Source organism: Larimichthys crocea, chromosome XIV, assembly GCF_000972845.2.
Source record: "Larimichthys crocea isolate SSNF chromosome XIV, L_crocea_2.0, whole genome shotgun sequence".
Lineage (NCBI taxonomy): Eukaryota > Metazoa > Chordata > Actinopteri > Sciaenidae > Larimichthys > Larimichthys crocea.
In genome coordinates this window covers 2,539,348-2,559,432 of record NC_040024.1, presented here as the reverse complement: position 1 = coordinate 2,559,432, position 20,085 = coordinate 2,539,348, and the positions used below count along the sequence as shown (strand labels likewise).

Genomic DNA, 20,085 nt, shown 5'->3' with positions numbered 1-20,085 from the left:
CACCGCTTGTGGTTGACCTCACCCACCCCAATATGTGAGTGAGTAGTGAAACAGTTTAAAGCCAAAGTAAGTTGGAAGGTTATTTTAATGACTCAAACATATGAAATATAAACACCTGTAAGATGCTTATAAATGGAGTACTGTTTGGAGTTGTTGTGGTTAGCCTGTGCCTGCAATGATGACTTTCTAATTCAACATGAAGGAACACAACTAGAAATGATACATCTGATGTTTTACATTCATCTGAAGCATGTTGATGATACAACTTTGACCTTTACTGCAACTTGATTATTCTCCCAGAGTGAGACTGGTTTGCAGTCAGGACACGACTGAACATACATAGACAATAAAAACATACACAGTAAACACATTTACAGTCACAGTGCAAACATGGCCAATGCTTACAAGTCGCAATATATATGGCGTCATACCACACTAACAGAAGGAAAAAATACAACAATAAACAGGATACAATACTAGAGAGGACCAACCTGCAGTACAAGTGCAAAGATGTGACATTGAAACTGGTGTCAGCATTTTATACCAAACACACAATACAACAGAGAACAACACAGAATAGTTCCTGCAGCAGTAGTGTTTGTACTGCTGCATGCTGAGTACTAAGTTGAAGTCCCCATAAAGTCAAAATTCATGTTCAAGTTTCTTTGTAATCACATTTGTCAGTCACTATATATCAGGTATACTCTCTAATAAAGTCAAAATTCATGTTTAAAGTTTTTTTAATCACAAATCTCTAGCACTATGTATCACCTATACTGCAGTATGTGGCCCAACAATGACAAAAAAGTCAAGTATTTTCAGGTATTCTTGATGAGATTTTAGGGTTTGTCATTGTCAACTAAACAATGAAAAAAGTTTTTGATAACTCATCCTGCCCTCGAGGTGTATACCAATTTTGCATCCAATGAAACACTTCCTCACATAGGATGCCGCTGGAGTCCAGTGATTCCTGCTTGACACACTGATTACTGCTGCATTTTTCTAAACCTCTGTTTATGTTCCTCATGCCTCCAAGCTTCAAGTTTCTCTTCCACTCTCTTTCTGTGTAGTTTTATATTTCCTTGTTTGGCCTGTCTTCTTTCAAGTCTCCATGGTGGAGAGGAGGTCATAGAGTCCAGGTCTCACTTGGCGAGACCTGAATTTTTTTTATGTCCTCCTGGATCCACAGTCTTCACATACATGTTCTAATCTACGTGTATCAGAAATGTTGTCATTAAAATTTGTATGCAATGGGGTGTCGTTTAGCTCAGTTGGTAGAGCAGCCGCCCCATGTGCCAAGGGACTCAGTCCTTGCTGCGAAAGCCCAGGGTTCAAGTCTGACCTGTGGCTCTTTCCCGCATGTTGTTCCCCATCTCTCTCTCTCCCCATATTCCTGTCACTCTTTAGCTGTCTCTTTCAGAAATAAAGCTTGAAAAGGCCCCAAAAAAATCTTGACCAAGACAGGCTAATGCTGATTATGAAGGTGAAAACATCATACATTTTACATACATTACATATTGTAGGTTATTTCTGAGCAGAGCACAGAGACACCTTAATGTGAGGCCTTTCAGGACTCCTGTAAACCAAGTCACTTTTTTACAGCTGTAAATTAGTGGCAAGACACTTTGGGACGCTCTGACCAAACTACGGAGCACAGTTGTGAATGTCTGAACTACACGCCTTGATCTGTAACTGCACAGCCACTCACTCACTCATTCTGCATGGAGTAGATTGAGCTGCTCAGAAGTCAGACACACAAACAACATAGAGAACAGGTCTCCCACTGCTCGTTGGCATCGTCACGTCAGAGTCTCCAATAACTCCAGACAAAGTTGTTAGATTTGTCACTAGTCGCTTTTTGGGAAAAAACTAATTGCTAGAGGGTCTGAAAAGTTGCTAAATATAACGACAAAGTCGCTAAGTTGTCAACACTGGACCACTGATTAGTGTGTCAATAAGCAACCAAAGAAGCGGGGTTAGAGGTGGGGCACAGGCTTAACCTGTGTGTCAACTGTTGCAGTGCATTGTGGGATTTGTAGTATGAGTGGTAGGAGTGCGATTTACTGGCAGTTCATTAATAATAGATGTATGAAATTATGAGGCCACAGAAAAAATTTCAGTATATATATTGAGTATCACATTTCAGCTAAAAAATATTGAGATATGACTTTTGGTTCATATCGCCCAGCCCCAGGAATAATATATCTACATAGCATATTTACTCATGATAGAAATACATAAGCTGAAGACAAATGACCAAATCTGCACAAGTTAACAAAGCAGGCAAAACACTCTGATTCGGTGTATGTAGGCTTTCAACTGCATGCCCAGATGTGGGTTGAAAACATCGAAACCAGCCATCTGGGATGAGCACATCCACTGACTGCTCAGATGGTTTTGTTCTATTTCTGTAGTGTCATGAATATTATGTCATTCTGCTTTATTTTCTGTACACAATTCATTCTTCTTTGTTCAACTAGGAAGTTTGAATTATTCCTTAGTGTTAGTATGTTCACTCTGAGATTCAGTGGATGAGTACTCAAATTCTTATTAATAATATTCAGACCAGATTGGCCTGTTACCTAATTTCCCCAAAGAGAGCTAATTTACCTCCAATGTAATGTTTCACCTTGAAAAGAGAGTTTAGTATATCAGTATATTATCCAATATGATGAGGTGCTCAAAATATGTTTATGGTAAACATCATAATTATCAGTTCAACCTTTGAATAAATCTACTATCTTGAATCTGGCGCGTTCACACTGGATGTAAAGGTGTGTTATTTTTAAACTTGACACTGTAGGTGGAAGTGAACATGTCACCACGTTTCCTATACAGGACATACAGTGTCACTTCAAGTTGGCCAATCAAATTCAAACTTCCTTCTGTGTGAAGTGTAGAGAAACCGTCAGTGTTCTTTCATTCAACACAGCAGTTTGAGCTCGATGGCATCTCCACTGTTTGCTCTCTGTCTCACATGTTTGTTCTTCGGGGAAATGGGTAAGTTCCATTTTTGTGACTTTTGGTGTATGATCACTCCTCATACTAATGTTTATAATATATCTACTACACTGAATCTAATGAGTTATATCACATATGAGTAATTGTGTATGTGTGTTATCTCTCATTTCACTTCAGCTCAGACGACTAATCTGAAATTGTCCTCATCTGTTCGTCAAGAGACAAGTTTTCTATCAGTTAAAACAGGAGACAACTTGACATTGCAATGTTTCAGTGAAGGTGATGATCATGCAAAACTTTACTGGTATAAACAAACTCTGGGAGAGAAAATGAAGCTCATCTGTAGTTACTACAAGTATGACAATGTCACTTTTTATGATGAATTCAAAAACAATCCACGCTTCACACTGGATACTGGAAAGAGTAAAAATCACTTGAAAATCACAGATTTACACATTTCAGACTCGGCGACTTACAACTGTATACATTGCTATTTAAATGTGTTTAAAATTTCTGAGGCCATTACTGTCAGTGTGAAGAGTTCAGGTTTGAACATCCCAGCTTTGGTCCATCAGTCAGCATCTGAGACCATCCAGCCAGGAGGCTCTGTGACTCTGAACTGTACAGTACACACTGGGACCTGTGATGGAGAACACAGTGTTTACTGGTTCAAAGACTCTGAAGAATCTCATCCAGGACTCATTTACACCCATGGAGGCAGGAATGATCAGTGTGAGAGGAAACCCAACACACAAACACACACCTGTGTCTACAACTTGCCGATGAAGAGCCTGAATCTTTCTCATGCTGGGACCTACTACTGTGCTGTTGCCTCATGTGGACACATACTGTTTGGAAACGGGACCAAGCTGGACTTTGAAGGTAAGTCACTTTCTAGATGAGGTTCGTGTATTAGTACTCATTGTTACTTCTGATGATGTTTTATCTGATAAATAGCCAATCTTAATCTACCATCAAACTTAGATTAAAAACATACTGAAAGCTGTTTCCGGTGTATGACTCTACAGATGAGGTGCACTCTTTTGTCTTGGTGTATTTCCTGAGTGGAGCTTTGATCTTCACCACTACCCTGTTGGTTTTATCGGCTTTCTCAATGTACAAGATGAAGAAAAGAATCAGTTTCCAAACTCCAGGTACAGTAACTAACCCTGTTTGTTTCTGGTTTTGTTAACTGAATATCTTTTGAATGAAGAACTTTATTTGTGTTTCACAATCAGAGTCTCAAGCTAGATTTTCAGCTCCCTCCGCATTCAATCGTGAGGTAAGAATTTTATCTTTAAATTATTTGGTGAATTTACATTTAAAGACTGTTTTATTGTGAAACATTTAATTGTTTTTTTGGACATTGTTATTATTATTTTCAGGGATATAATGGAGATACAGACAACCTCCATTATGCTGCTTTAAATGTCAACCTGCCCAGCAGATCAAGAAGACAGAGGAACAACAGCAGGGATGAATGTGTGTACTCCGGTGTAAAGCACTAGAACTGGACATGACTGCCGTATTTTTAGATCTTGAGATATTTTCTATCTTCCTTTTGGTCAGCTGTCAAAAGACAATATTTCTATGATTCAGTAGGTTTTTGTAATGTTCACATTAAAGGCCTTCTGCTCTCTTGTGTTTGTCTTTGTGGTTAATCATTACCTCCTAACTGTGACTTCATTGTCTTAGGAAAAAGCGAAACTTTGTTTAATTTGGTTACTTTTATATACATTCTCTTTCTGATCAAAGCAGTACATTTTGATGGTCGGATTCACTGATGCTACAAGTGACACATGAGTTTTGAGGATCGATTATGTCTTGAACTTTTTGTTTTGCCTTCAATGGTTTTTAATGCATCTCAGTGTGTGCATGTGTTGTCATTAAAGGACCAGTACAGCTTAGGTCATAGGTCAAAGTACATATTACTATTCTATTATATTTAGTATTAACTTCCCTTAATTTTACCTAAGTTGTATGCACGCAAGAATCAGATGTTAATATCTCAATGCCCATTTCAGCAATTAATTGTTACAGCTGCAATGCATTCTGGCTGCACCATGGACAGCGAAGCTGATCACGGCTGTTCTAGACACTGTTTGTGGCCCCACCAGTAACAATGTGGTGCGTTTCAGAAGCACATCTACGCTCTGCTCCAACAAGAATACAGGCTGTTCTATTTTTGATAGATGCTGCAACCAGCCGCATCAACTACCACCAGCTGCTCAACACATCGCAGGTCAAGCTTGTCAGAAGTCCGACACACAAACGGCAGAGAGAGAATCTGGTCGATTTTTCAACTTAACCAATATATTTGGAAGCTTTGATTCATGTGTGCTTTTAGGATCAAGATTGTCTCATACTGCTTGTGTTTATTGATAGTTTTTAACTAAATCATGTGTTTCTTTGTGAATTTTACATTGTTTATGATCAAATAAATCTTGGTGCTCACACTGCAGCATATAAGCCAAAGAAAAATGACAAAATGTGACCAAGTTAACAAAGTCTGGCAGGAAAAACAGACCACTTCTGAAACGCTGATGGTGGTGTATGACGCCACATGGAGAACTGACCAAAACAGCATATCAGCCACAACATTACAGAGACGTGTCCAGTGGGGTCCAGGCTTGGGACTGCATGCCCAGATAAGGGTTGACCACTGACACCATCCCCCTGGGATGAGCGCATCCACTGATTGGTCACATCCTTTCTTTCTGTTTCTGTAGTGTCCTGAATGTTATGACATCATGCTTTGATTTCTGTACATTGCAGACAGTTAGTTTACATAGGCGAATCATTTTCTTTGTTAGAATAATTTCTTAGTGTTGTAATGTTCAGTCATCAATGTTCTGCTTCATAATATTAAAAGACCAGATTGGCTGATTAGCCCAAGTTGCTAATCTGAGCTAATTTCCCCTCCAATGTAAAGTTGCACCTTGAAAAGAGAGTTTAGTATATCAGTACAATATCAAACATTGATGAAGTGCTCAAAATATTGTGATGTTACATGATGATAAATTCATGACTAAATTTGAACATGATCAAATAAATATTATCAAAACCTGGAGGACTTGCGTGTGTTCAATTCAGAAGAAACTCCTTATACATGAACAACTGCTGGCACCGCTTGTGGTTGACCTCACCCACCCCAATATGTGAGTGAGTAGTGAAACAGTTTAAAGCCAAAGTAAGTTGGAAGGTTATTTTAATGACTCAAACATATGAAATATAAACACCTGTAAGATGCTTATAAATGGAGTACTGTTTGGAGTTGTTGTGGTTAGCCTGTGCCTGCAATGATGACTTTCTAATTCAACATGAAGGAACACAACTAGAAATGATACATCTGATGTTTTACATTCATCTGAAGCATGTTGATGATACAACTTTGACCTTTACTGCAACTTGATTATTCTCCCAGAGTGAGACTGGTTTGCAGTCAGGACACGACTGAACATACATAGACAATAAAAACATACACAGTAAACACATTTACAGTCACAGTGCAAACATGGCCAATGCTTACAAGTCGCAATATATATGGCGTCATACCACACTAACAGAAGGAAAAAATACAACAATAAACAGGATACAATACTAGAGAGGACCAACCTGCAGTACAAGTGCAAAGATGTGACATTGAAACTGGTGTCAGCATTTTATACCAAACACACAATACAACAGAGAACAACACAGAATAGTTCCTGCAGCAGTAGTGTTTGTACTGCTGCATGCTGAGTACTAAGTTGAAGTCCCCATAAAGTCAAAATTCATGTTCAAGTTTCTTTGTAATCACATTTGTCAGTCACTATATATCAGGTATACTCTCTAATAAAGTCAAAATTCATGTTTAAAGTTTTTTTAATCACAAATCTCTAGCACTATGTATCACCTATACTGCAGTATGTGGCCCAACAATGACAAAAAAGTCAAGTATTTTCAGGTATTCTTGATGAGATTTTAGGGTTTGTCATTGTCAACTAAACAATGAAAAAAGTTTTTGATAACTCATCCTGCCCTCGAGGTGTATACCAATTTTGCATCCAATGAAACACTTCCTCACATAGGATGCCGCTGGAGTCCAGTGATTCCTGCTTGACACACTGATTACTGCTGCATTTTTCTAAACCTCTGTTTATGTTCCTCATGCCTCCAAGCTTCAAGTTTCTCTTCCACTCTCTTTCTGTGTAGTTTTATATTTCCTTGTTTGGCCTGTCTTCTTTCAAGTCTCCATGGTGGAGAGGAGGTCATAGAGTCCAGGTCTCACTTGGCGAGACCTGAATTTTTTTTATGTCCTCCTGGATCCACAGTCTTCACATACATGTTCTAATCTACGTGTATCAGAAATGTTGTCATTAAAATTTGTATGCAATGGGGTGTCGTTTAGCTCAGTTGGTAGAGCAGCCGCCCCATGTGCCAAGGGACTCAGTCCTTGCTGCGAAAGCCCAGGGTTCAAGTCTGACCTGTGGCTCTTTCCCGCATGTTGTTCCCCATCTCTCTCTCTCCCCATATTCCTGTCACTCTTTAGCTGTCTCTTTCAGAAATAAAGCTTGAAAAGGCCCCAAAAAAATCTTGACCAAGACAGGCTAATGCTGATTATGAAGGTGAAAACATCATACATTTTACATACATTACATACTGTAGGTTATTTCTGAGCAGAGCACAGAGACACCTTAATGTGAGGCCTTTCAGGACTCCTGTAAACCAAGTCACTTTTTTACAGCTGTAAATTAGTGGCAAGACACTTTGGGACGCTCTGACCAAACTACGGAGCACAGTTGTGAATGTCTGAACTACACGCCTTGATCTGTAACTGCACAGCCACTCACTCACTCATTCTGCATGGAGTAGATTGAGCTGCTCAGAAGTCAGACACACAAACAACATAGAGAACAGGTCTCCCACTGCTCGTTGGCATCGTCACGTCAGAGTCTCCAATAACTCCAGACAAAGTTGTTAGATTTGTCACTAGTCGCTTTTTGGGAAAAAACTAATTGCTAGAGGGTCTGAAAAGTTGCTAAATATAACGACAAAGTCGCTAAGTTGTCAACACTGGACCACTGATTAGTGTGTCAATAAGCAACCAAAGAAGCGGGGTTAGAGGTGGGGCACAGGCTTAACCTGTGTGTCAACTGTTGCAGTGCATTGTGGGATTTGTAGTATGAGTGGTAGGAGTGCGATTTACTGGCAGTTCATTAATAATAGATGTATGAAATTATGAGGCCACAGAAAAAATTTCAGTATATATATTGAGTATCACATTTCAGCTAAAAAATATTGAGATATGACTTTTGGTTCATATCGCCCAGCCCCAGGAATAATATATCTACATAGCATATTTACTCATGATAGAAATACATAAGCTGAAGACAAATGACCAAATCTGCACAAGTTAACAAAGCAGGCAAAACACTCTGATTCGGTGTATGTAGGCTTTCAACTGCATGCCCAGATGTGGGTTGAAAACATCGAAACCAGCCATCTGGGATGAGCACATCCACTGACTGCTCAGATGGTTTTGTTCTATTTCTGTAGTGTCATGAATATTATGTCATTCTGCTTTATTTTCTGTACACAATTCATTCTTCTTTGTTCAACTAGGAAGTTTGAATTATTCCTTAGTGTTAGTATGTTCACTCTGAGATTCAGTGGATGAGTACTCAAATTCTTATTAATAATATTCAGACCAGATTGGCCTGTTACCTAATTTCCCCAAAGAGAGCTAATTTACCTCCAATGTAATGTTTCACCTTGAAAAGAGAGTTTAGTATATCAGTATATTATCCAATATGATGAGGTGCTCAAAATATGTTTATGGTAAACATCATAATTATCAGTTCAACCTTTGAATAAATCTACTATCTTGAATCTGGCGCGTTCACACTGGATGTAAAGGTGTGTTATTTTTAAACTTGACACTGTAGGTGGAAGTGAACATGTCACCACGTTTCCTATACAGGACATACAGTGTCACTTCAAGTTGGCCAATCAAATTCAAACTTCCTTCTGTGTGAAGTGTAGAGAAACCGTCAGTGTTCTTTCATTCAACACAGCAGTTTGAGCTCGATGGCATCTCCACTGTTTGCTCTCTGTCTCACATGTTTGTTCTTCGGGGAAATGGGTAAGTTCCATTTTTGTGACTTTTGGTGTATGATCACTCCTCATACTAATGTTTATAATATATCTACTACACTGAATCTAATGAGTTATATCACATATGAGTAATTGTGTATGTGTGTTATCTCTCATTTCACTTCAGCTCAGACGACTAATCTGAAATTGTCCTCATCTGTTCGTCAAGAGACAAGTTTTCTATCAGTTAAAACAGGAGACAACTTGACATTGCAATGTTTCAGTGAAGGTGATGATCATGCAAAACTTTACTGGTATAAACAAACTCTGGGAGAGAAAATGAAGCTCATCTGTAGTTACTACAAGTATGACAATGTCACTTTTTATGATGAATTCAAAAACAATCCACGCTTCACACTGGATACTGGAAAGAGTAAAAATCACTTGAAAATCACAGATTTACACATTTCAGACTCGGCGACTTACAACTGTATACATTGCTATTTAAATGTGTTTAAAATTTCTGAGGCCATCACTGTCAGTGTAAAGGGTTCAGGTTCGAACATCCCAGCTTTGGTCCATCAGTCGGCATCTGAGACCATCCAGCCAGGAGGCTCTGTGACTCTGAACTGTACAGTACACACTGGGACCTGTGATGGAGAACACAGTGTTTACTGGTTCAAAGACTCTGAAGAATCTCATCCAGGACTCATTTACACCCATGGAGGCAGGAATGATCAGTGTGAGAGGAAACCCAACACACAAACACACACCTGTGTCTACAACTTGCCGATGAAGAGCCTGAATCTTTCTCATGCTGGGACCTACTACTGTGCTGTTGCCTCATGTGGACACATACTGTTTGGAAACGGGACCAAGCTGGACTTTGAAGGTAAGTCACTTTCTAGATGAGGTTTGTGTATTAGTACTCATTGTTACTTCTGATGATGTTTTATCTGATGAATAGCCAATCTTAATCTACCATCAAACTTAGATTAAAAACATACTGAAAGCTGTTTCCGGTGTATGACTCTACAGATGAGGTGCACTCTTTTGTCTTGGTGTATTTCCTGAGTGGAGCTTTGATCTTCACCACTACCCTGTTGGTTTTATCGGCTTTCTCAATGTACAAGATGAAGAAAAGAATCAGTTTCCAAACTCCAGGTACAGTAACTAACCCTGTTTGTTTCTGGTTTTGTTAACTGAATATCTTTTAATGAAGAACTTTATGTGTGTTTCACAATCAGAGTCTCAAGCAAGATTTTCAGCTCCCTCCGCAGTCAATCTTAAGGTAGGAATTTTATCTTTAAATTATTTGGTGAATTTACATTTAAAGACTGTTTTATGGTACAACATTTAATTGTTTTTTTGGACATTGTTATTATTATTTTCAGGGATATAATGGAGATACAGACAACCTCCATTATGCTGCTTTAAATGTCAACCTGCCCAGCAGATCAAGAAGACAGAGGAACAACAGCAGGGATGAATGTGTGTACTCCGGGGTAAAGCACTAGAACTGGACGTGATTACCATATTTTTAGTGAGACTGGATTTTTTTAAAAATATTCTTTCAAAGTGTAGTGTAGATTTAGATGTAGATCTTGAGATATTTTCTATCTTCCTTTTGGTCAGCTGTCAAAAGACAATATTTCTATGATTCAGTAGGTTTTTGTAATGTTCACATTAGAGGCCTTCTGCTCTCTTGTGTTTGTCTTTGTGGTTAATCATTACCTCCTAACTGTGACTTCATTGTCTTGGGAAAAAGCGAAAGTTTGTTTAATTTGGTTACTTTTATATACATTCTCTTTCTGATCAAAGCAGTACATTTTGATGGTCAGATTCACTGATGCTACAAGTGACACATGACCTTTGAGGATCGATTATGTCTTGAACTTTTTGTTTTGCCTTAAATGGTTTTTAATGCATCTCAGTGTGTGCATGTGTTGTCATTAAAGGACCAGTACAGCTCTTCAAAGGCTTATGTCACAGGTCAATGTAGGACTATTGTATTATATTTAAAGGCCTTCTGCTCTCTTTTGTTTGTCTTTGTGGTTAATCATTACCTCCTAAAAGTGACTTCATGGTCTTAAGAAAAAGCATCATCGAAACCTTTGTTTAATCTGGTTACTTTTATATACATTCTCTTTCTGATAAAAGCAGTGTATTTTGATGGTCGGATTCACTGATGCTACAAGTGACACATGAGTTTTGAGGATCGATTATGTCTTGAACTTTTTGTTTTGCCTTCAATGGTTTTTAATGCATCTCAGTGTGTGCATGTGTTGTCATTAAAGGACCAGTACAGCTTAGGTCATAGGTCAAAGTACATATTACTATTCTATTATATTTAGTATTAACTTCCCTTAATTTTACCTAAGTTGTATGCACGCAAGAATCAGATGTTAATATCTCAATGCCCATTTCAGCAATTAATTGTTACAGCTGCAATGCATTCTGGCTGCACCATGGACAGCGAAGCTGATCACGGCTGTTCTAGACACTGTTTGTGGCCCCACCAGTAACAATGTGGTGCGTTTCAGAAGCACATCTACGCTCTGCTCCAACAAGAATACAGGCTGTTCTATTTTTGATAGATGCTGCAACCAGCCGCATCAACTACCACCAGCTGCTCAACACATCGCAGGTCAAGCTTGTCAGAAGTCCGACACACAAACGGCAGAGAGAGAATCTGGTCGATTTTTCAACTTAACCAATATATTTGGAAGCTTTGATTCATGTGTGCTTTTAGGATCAAGATTGTCTCATACTGCTTGTGTTTATTTATAGTTTTTAACTAAATCATGTGTTTCTTTGTGAATTTTACATTGTTTATGATCAAATAAATCTTGGTGCTCACACTGCAGCATATAAGCCAAAGAAAAATGACAAAATGTGACCAAGTTAACAAAGTCTGGCAGGAAAAACAGTCCACTTCTGAAACGCTGATGGTGGTGTATGACGCCACATGGAGAACTGACCAAAACAGCATCTCAGCCACAACATTACAGAGACGTGTCCAGTGGGGTCCAGGCTTTAGACTGCATGCCCAGATAAGGGTTGACCACTGACACCACCCCCCTGGGATGAGCGCATCCACTGATTGGTTACATCTTTTCTTTCTGTTTCTGTAGTGTCCTGAATGTTATGACATCATGCTTTGATTTCTGTACATTGTAGACAGTTAGTTTACATAGGCGAATCATTTTCTTTGTTAGAATAATTTCTTAGTGTTGCAATATTCAGTCTTCAGAGTTCTGCTTCATAATATTAAAGACTAGATTGGCTGATTAGCCCAAGTTGCTAATCTGAGCTCATTTCCCCTCCAATGTAAAGTTGCACCTTGAAAAGAGAGTTTAGTATATCAGTACAATATCAAACATTTATAAAGTGCTCAAAATATTGTGATGTTACATGATGATAAATTCATGACCAAATTTGAACATGATCAAATAAATATTATCAAAACCTGGAGGACTTGAGTGTGTTCAATTCAGAAGAAACTCTTTATACATGAACAACTGCTGGCACCGCTTGTGGTTGACCTCACCCACCCTAATATGTGAATGAGTAGTGAAACTGTTTAAAGCCAAAGTAAGTTGGAAGGTTATTGTAATGACTCAAACATATGAAATATGAACACCTGTAAGATGCTTATAAATGGAGTACTGTTTGGAGTTGTTGTGGTTAGCCTGTGCCTGCAATGATGACTTTCTAATTCAACATGAAGGAACACAACTAGAAATGATACATCTGATGTTTTACATTCATCTGAAGCATGTTGATGATACAACTTTGACCTTTACTGCAACTTGATTATTATCCCAGAGTGAGACTGGTTTGCAGTCAGGACACGACTGAACATACATAGACAATAAAAACATACACAGTAAACACAGTTACAGTCACAGTGCAAACATGGCCAATGCTTACAAGTCGCATTATATATGGCGTCATACCACACTAACAGAAGGAAAAAATACAACAATAAACAGGATACAATACTACAGAGGACCAACCTGCAGTACAAGTGCAGAGATGTGATATTGAAACCGGTCTCTATCTTCAAGAAAAGGAGGAGCAGACGTTTCTGATCGGTGCAGCTAAGATGAATGGAGAGATGGAGATGGAGAACTCTGACCTAAATCGTCGAATCAGGTGGACGCGGACCCAAAAGAATGCCGGTGTGGAGATGGATATATTGGAGTGCCACACTGTTTTGGTCCGACCTGTAGCAACTTCAAACCCCACCAGGAGCATTTCAGAAGAGGAGCGTTTAGCCCACCAGACTTTGTTTACTTGCTCATATTTGGTCATTTTCTTGGTGTTTTATGCTTCTGCATGTGTAAATATGCTACGTAGTTAATTAGTTTCTCTTTTGTCTGTTTTTTACGACCAGCAGTTTGCACAGGGTATTTTATTTTGAAAATCCACCAGATTCTTTTTCTGTGTCTGGCTTCCGCCCGCTCGAGGTTCTCTGTGTTAATAAATTGCCACGGGCTGCTCACGGCATCCGTCAAAAATAGAGCAGCCACGTATTTGACGTATTTTTTTCAAACAAAGATTAAACTTAAACTTTTATGATCCACTGGCATTGCTAGCCTTTAAATCTCATTCATAAAGGCATAGATAGTGCCCACTTTAGATGAGCTCACACAAAATACTTAATTAACGAGTAGTAAGTGCTTTGTAACTGCCTGAATTCATGAATTTCTGCATTAATAACTGTTTATAGGTCATCCATTGGAAATGGAATTTGAGTTTTTAATAAAACATCTACTAACACTCACTAACCATTAGTACAGAAGAGTAAAACCTTTATAACTGTGATTATAAACCATATACTTTATAAATGATGAGTTCAGTATTTACTAATCCATAACTACTGTGCTTATCAATGAGTAAAACATTTGCAACTGTGTTTATTAACTACATACTAATGAGTATTCATGCGTTAAAAAATGATAAATTCAGTATATATTAATGCTTAACTAATGCTTAATAGTGTGTACTCATTATAAAGTGTTCCCAATGCTGCCATGAGGAGCTGTTATATACTTTTAAATATCTCTCAACATTTGAGCCTTTTCTGAAAAGAAAAGAAAACTCGACTCTTTTTTTGTACTGCGTGGTTGTGAACATGTGATGCCTTCTAAGTAGGCCACACAGAACAGCGTAATTCAGATTGCCCAATCAAACACAGCCTTGAGCATAAAGAGCGCCGGAGCCATCAGTGTTCTTTTTCTTTGACACAGAGGTTTAACACGATGACATCTCCGCTGTTTGCTCTCTTTCTCACATGTCTGTTCGTGGGGAAAATGGGTGAGTTTTGTTTTTTCTTATATGAACATGTATGTGATTACACCGTTACATTAAATTAACACTACAATAATTTTGTCTCATTTTATTTCAGCTCAGACTGCTGATCTGAAATTCCCCATGTCTGTTAATCGAGACAGCGATTTTGTATCTTTTAACACTGGGGACAACTTGACTTTGCAATGTTTCTATGACGTTGATATTGCTGCAAGGCTTTACTGGTATAAACATACAGTGGGACAGAAACCAAAGATAATTTCTACCTTCTACCTGTATGACAAAAATGTCACTTTCTATGATGAATTCAAGGACAATCCCCGCTTTACAGTGGACACCAGAAATGGTAAAAATCACTTGACAATCACAGATCTAAGTATTTCAGACTCAGCCACTTACTACTGCTTAAGTTGCTATTTATACGCATTAGACATTTCTGAGAGTATTACCGTCAGTGTAAAGGGTTCAGGTTTGAACATCCCAGCTTTGGTCCATCAGTCAGCATCTGAGACCATCCAGCCAGGAGGCTCTGTGACTCTGAACTGTACAGTACACACTGGGACCTGTGATGGAGAACACAGTGTTTACTGGTTCAAAGACTCTGAAGAATCTCATCCAGGACTCATTTACACCCATGGAGGCAGGAATGATCAGTGTGAGAGGAAACCCAACACACAAACACACACCTGTGTCTACAACTTGCCGATGAAGAGCCTGAATCCTTCTCATGCTGGGACCTACTACTGTGCTGTTGCCTCATGTGGACACATACTGTTTGGAAACGGGACCAAGCTGGACTTTGAAGGTAAGTCACTTTTCTGGACGAGGTTGGTGAATCTTAAGAGTACTCATTGTTACTTTCCAAGAAGAAAAAGAGAAAATGTGTTAACAGCTCTGTGTGTGATGTCTGTTTTTGTACAGATGAGGTTGACTTGGCGTATTTCTGGAGGGGATTTTCAGCATTCACCACCATCCTGGTTGTTTTACTGGCTTTCTCAGTCTGCATGATGAACAAGACAAACAGCTGCCGATCTTCAGGTAACTGCTAGTTTGTATGTTACAGCTTGTATTCACTGAACATGACTTCTGAATGAAGAGCTTTTTTTCTGTTTCACAACCAGAGTCTCAAACAAGATGTTCAGCTCCCTCCACAGCAAATGCAGAGGTGAGTCAAAACTATTGACAGTAAACTAACTGCTGAATATAGACACATTTTTGCACAATAGATGTTGTACTTTATAATTATATGTGATGTATATTTTGTTCCTAGGATTACCAAAACGTAGACAACCTGTATTATGCTGCCTTAAGTGTCAACCTCTCCAAGAGATCAAGAACACAGAGGGATCAAACCTGGAGTGAGTGTGTGTACTACAGTGCAAAGCAGTAGAACTGGACTTACTTTTGTCAGACATTTGCCAATAAGACAGGAATTATTTGTGCCTCTTTTAGAGTATATCTTAGATTTTGGATTAAGTTTGGAATAAATATCATTTTCTATTAACTTTGTATGTTTAATTGCTCTACGTTGACTAATGTGTATTGTTAGGATCTTGTTTTGTGGTTTGAAGCTGAATATTTCCACCATGTAACCTTGTTACAATTATTTTTGTAACTTACCCAGCATATTTAGAAGCTTAGATTCATTGATTGTTGTGACGCGTGGACTTTAAGGATCGAGATTGACTCATATTTTCTGATCCTTTTAACAAAATAATGTATGTGTTTATGCGTGAATTTTATGTTGGCCATAATCAAATAAAATAATCAAAATTTGGAGCACTTTGTGTTTCAAACCAAATGTGTGCATATGTTCTATCTGTAAGTCACTCGTCACATTTTTTAGACAAGACTGGTTTCATGTGTATGTGGTTGACCTCATCCGCCTTTTCTTTTCCTGACCTAAAAACATGAAGTTGTACTAGTTACTGTTAGTTTTATCTGTGCATCAAGCATAGTTTGGAGAGTTGCAGTTAGCCTGTGCATGCATTGGTGACTCTTCTAAATCATTTTCATCATGTACATTATATGACCTTTACTTCAACTTGATTGTCCCACATGGGACAACACTGAACAAGACACAAGTAACATATATGGTGTCGTACCACAAAGACAGGAGGTAGAAAATATAGCACCAAGCCACAATTGATAAGGATTTGATATGATATGATTTGATACGGTGTTTATGTGCAAAAGCACAATACCTACCACTACAAGCCTAGCTATGGTTTTTCATTGGAATGTTTTTATGGAGCACTGCTACAATATAAGTTCATATGTAGATAAATTCTGCATTACAGTTGTACCTAAAATAACCTTAAAAAACAAGACACTGCTCAGCCATAAAGCTCACATAAAATGATGTAAGTGATTAACATATTATGCAACGTGCTTGACGGCATAATTGACAATTCCAGACTACTACTATCAAATGCCACATTGGCCACATTGACGCATGGATACTGACACAGGAGGCTTGTTTGAGTAACCATGCTTCATTCAGCAGGCCTGGGCTCCACCCATGCTCCATGCCTGGACTGTCAAGATGGCGATGGCCAGAGCCACCATACTCTGAACTTCACTATGACTCTTTGGAAGTCTCTGTATGATGAGACAGGGACTGCGTTTGTATGCTGGTATACTGGTCAGCTGGTCATCATCATTATTATTATAATCTATTTCTAGAAGAACTTCAGACAACTTAATATACAACTGCCTTTAGTATTAGCGGTTGGTCAGTGCTAATCAGAATACTGTTTAGTTGGAATATTACTTAGAATATTACTGATGACAGATGTAAACTGATATAACAGACAAATGAAAGCAGATATTCAAATTAGATACTTTACTTGGACTAATGTTGACTAATATAACCCTTTGACTGGGTTAAAAGGATTACTCTTTAAGTACTACACAGCTCACCTGTAGCCTGATGCAACCTGTGTCCCAAAATACTGAGGCTCAGTCAAATTCTGAAAGTTGACTAACCCCATAATGTTTGATCAATTCATGTGCATTTAGTTCAGATGATTATTGTCCCACAAGAGTAATTTCCTTTGTGTGAATACATGTGAAAAAGTGACTGCTCGGGAAAGAACAATGGCGGTGGCTGAAGAGGTTAGTGTAGATGCTGCTGGTGTTAGTTCAGACCACCAGGCCTGTATGTTTTTGAAAGTACCTGAGTATTTCAAACAGTTCTGAACACTGACAAACCATCTGCCACAGTCAGATTTAAATCTTTGGCTCACCTTAGGTAAGAAGTCTTTACATTTTTGTGATGTTTCAGCTGGATGTACACAATGTTGTATATCTGCCAGTAAAATTATAAGAAATAAACAGAACTAAAAATAAGGTAAATCAAGATTTCTAAAAATGAATTCTAATTGCAGGTGACAGTTCAGCCTGATTAGCTACGTATCAGAAAATATGTAAAATTCTTATGGACTGTGAGGTTAAGGTGAACCAGCCCCTCTCCTTCTTTAGGACTGTCCAGGACTGTAGTTCTTTAGATCAGCCACAACTAACAATAGATTATTGTTAGCTGTAATCTGTGATCTTAGTATGGTAGGTGCTTGGTAGTGTCATTGTCATTTTACATCCATGTAGGACGTGGCAGTTACTCAGCTTGGGAGCTGGAGGGTGGCCGGTCAAACCCATGCTCCCACAATCCGACCTTAAAAAAAATAATCCATACCTTCATTTTCTCAAAACTGGACTACTGTAATTCACTCCTTTCCTGTATCAAATAAAAAAATCTCCCTCACACCTCCAACTTGCTTACTTACCTAGTAGACAAAGGAGCTCAGCAAACTCTCACCAATTAATTAAACACTGACAGACCTGATTCAGTATTAATTTACAATTACCAATGGACAATTTTCATTTCGATCCCGGATGAGCCCCCATTTATGTTACGACCCGGCTCATTTTGGAAAGCAGTAACATATGATAAGGATAGGAAATGAAGTGGAAAGTGACAACTGGCCAGGTTAAGGTTAATGTCAGGAGTTTAATTAACCAAGGAGGGTGCACATACATAGAAATATAACGAAAAAGCTCCAGGAACTAATAACCAATACACAAAATGACATTTGAACGAATTACAGTAACCAAAAGCCAGGCGCACTGATCACAGGTTCACAGCCGTCCTGAACTGCGGACACACAAACTATTTAAAATGCAGCTGGGGTTGATTGAGGACTGGATTAGTCGAACCACATCCACACCAAACACAGATGCCAGGGTACAGCAACCAGGAAGTAGGTGGCTCTAGCTCCAAGAAGGACTAATCCTCAACGGGGGAATCACACAGCTGCTTTTGCCTAACCAGAATCACTCCAGGAAACACAATTTTTTTTCCCCCTCTTTTGTTTTGTTGGTGCAGCTAATGGAAAAAGTAAGAATGTTTCTCCCAGGCAAAGCAAACAGGGCACAATCTTTGCCAGATAAAAATGAAATTACACAGAAACATGAATCAAGATTATTACTGCGCAATCCTAGATTAATAGCATCAGATATTTTTAGGTCAGATTATTGTTTCTGTATGACAGCTTAAAAGGAGAGTTGAGTATATCAGAATATAACTTTAAGTATTGATGAACTGCTGAAAATATTGATGTTGAAGATGTTTTTCTTTAATGATTTGAACTCTAATGCCATTAACGAGCTGTAGTGTTCTTCAACTAACCATATACACTTTACACCTAACTTGACACTGTAGGTGGGAGTGAGCATATGACCATGTTTCCTATACAGGACATACAGTGTCACTTCAAGTTGGCCAATCAAATTCAAACTTCCTTCTGTGTGAAGTGTAGAGAAACCATCAGTGTTCTTTCATTCAACACAGCAGTTTGAGCACGATGGCATCTCCACTGTTTGCTCTCTGTCTCACATGTTTGTTCTTCGGGGAAATGGGTAAGTTGCATTTTTGTGACAATTATCTCTTAGTGTATGCTCATATAAATACTTCTGACTAGACTAGTTTTTATTTGACTTTTTACACGTAATTCTCATTTCAATTCAGCTCACAAGACTAATCTGAAAGTGTCCTCATCTGTTCTTCAAGAGACACGTTTTGTGTCAGCTGAAACTGGGGACAACTTGATTTTGCAATGTCTTCAACGGGATGTTCCTACAAAGTTATTCTGGTTTAAAGAAACTCTGGGACAGAAACCAAGGCTCATCTGTAGTTACTACAAGTATGACAAAAATGTCACTTTCTATGATGAATTCAAGAAAAATCCACGCTTCACACTGGATACTGGAAATAGTAAAAATCACTTGAGAATCACAGATCTAAGTATTTTAGACTCAGCTACTTATTATTGTGTCAATTATATATACACATTAGAATTTTCTGAGGTCATTACTGTCAGTGTGAAGGGTTCAGGTTCAAACATCCCAGCTTTGGTCCATCAGTCAGCATCTGAGACCATCCAGCCAGGAGGCTCTGTGACTCTGAACTACAGCCTTGCGTTTCCCAAAGACTGTCATAAAGAGCTGATTTCAAGCAATAGTGAAAAAGTTGAAAATTCAGTGGCAGTGGATAAAGTGTCTTCTCAGCCTGTAGTGAATGTAATGGGTCAAAAGAAATACAACTTGTGTCTCGTGACGTGTCTTCTTCCAGTCACAGTGACGTCATATGAGATGATGGCAGACGTGGTTCCAACTGGTATACAGACCATCAGACTACTGGTGAATGATTGCACAGTCAATATAGCCGTACATTGG

At 38.6% G+C, this 20,085-nt stretch overlaps 4 protein-coding genes and 1 pseudogene across 4 annotated transcripts in view; 4 read left to right on the top strand and 1 right to left on the bottom strand.

The window, feature by feature from the left end:
* LOC104937123 (prostaglandin D2 receptor 2) overlaps nt 1-20,085 on the bottom strand; it is a 170,862-nt gene that overhangs the window by 100,194 nt on the left and 50,583 nt on the right. The gene's annotated exons all lie outside the window — the stretch shown is intronic.
* On the top strand, nt 2,815-5,427 carry LOC113747659 (uncharacterized). Its single transcript, XM_027288157.1, has 5 exons — nt 2,815-3,000; nt 3,139-3,843; nt 3,990-4,115; nt 4,200-4,243; nt 4,347-5,427. Exons 1-5 carry the CDS (start codon nt 2,946-2,948, stop codon nt 4,467-4,469), a joined length of 1,053 nt encoding a protein of 350 aa, XP_027143958.1. The 5' UTR covers nt 2,815-2,945; the 3' UTR covers nt 4,470-5,427.
* LOC104939184 (uncharacterized) lies at nt 8,894-12,500 on the top strand. The gene is made up of 5 exons (XM_019268166.2): nt 8,894-9,085; nt 9,224-9,928; nt 10,075-10,200; nt 10,284-10,327; nt 10,431-12,500. Exons 1-5 carry the CDS (start codon nt 9,031-9,033, stop codon nt 10,551-10,553), a joined length of 1,053 nt encoding a protein of 350 aa, XP_019123711.1. The 5' UTR covers nt 8,894-9,030; the 3' UTR covers nt 10,554-12,500.
* LOC104939186 (uncharacterized) lies at nt 14,295-16,095 on the top strand. Its single transcript, XM_019268167.2, has 5 exons — nt 14,295-14,358; nt 14,450-15,157; nt 15,274-15,390; nt 15,474-15,517; nt 15,623-16,095. Exons 1-5 carry the CDS (start codon nt 14,304-14,306, stop codon nt 15,740-15,742), a joined length of 1,044 nt encoding a protein of 347 aa, XP_019123712.2. The 5' UTR covers nt 14,295-14,303; the 3' UTR covers nt 15,743-16,095.
* The window catches only part of LOC113747658 (uncharacterized), a 1,856-nt pseudogene continuing 887 nt past the window's right edge, over nt 19,117-20,085 (top strand).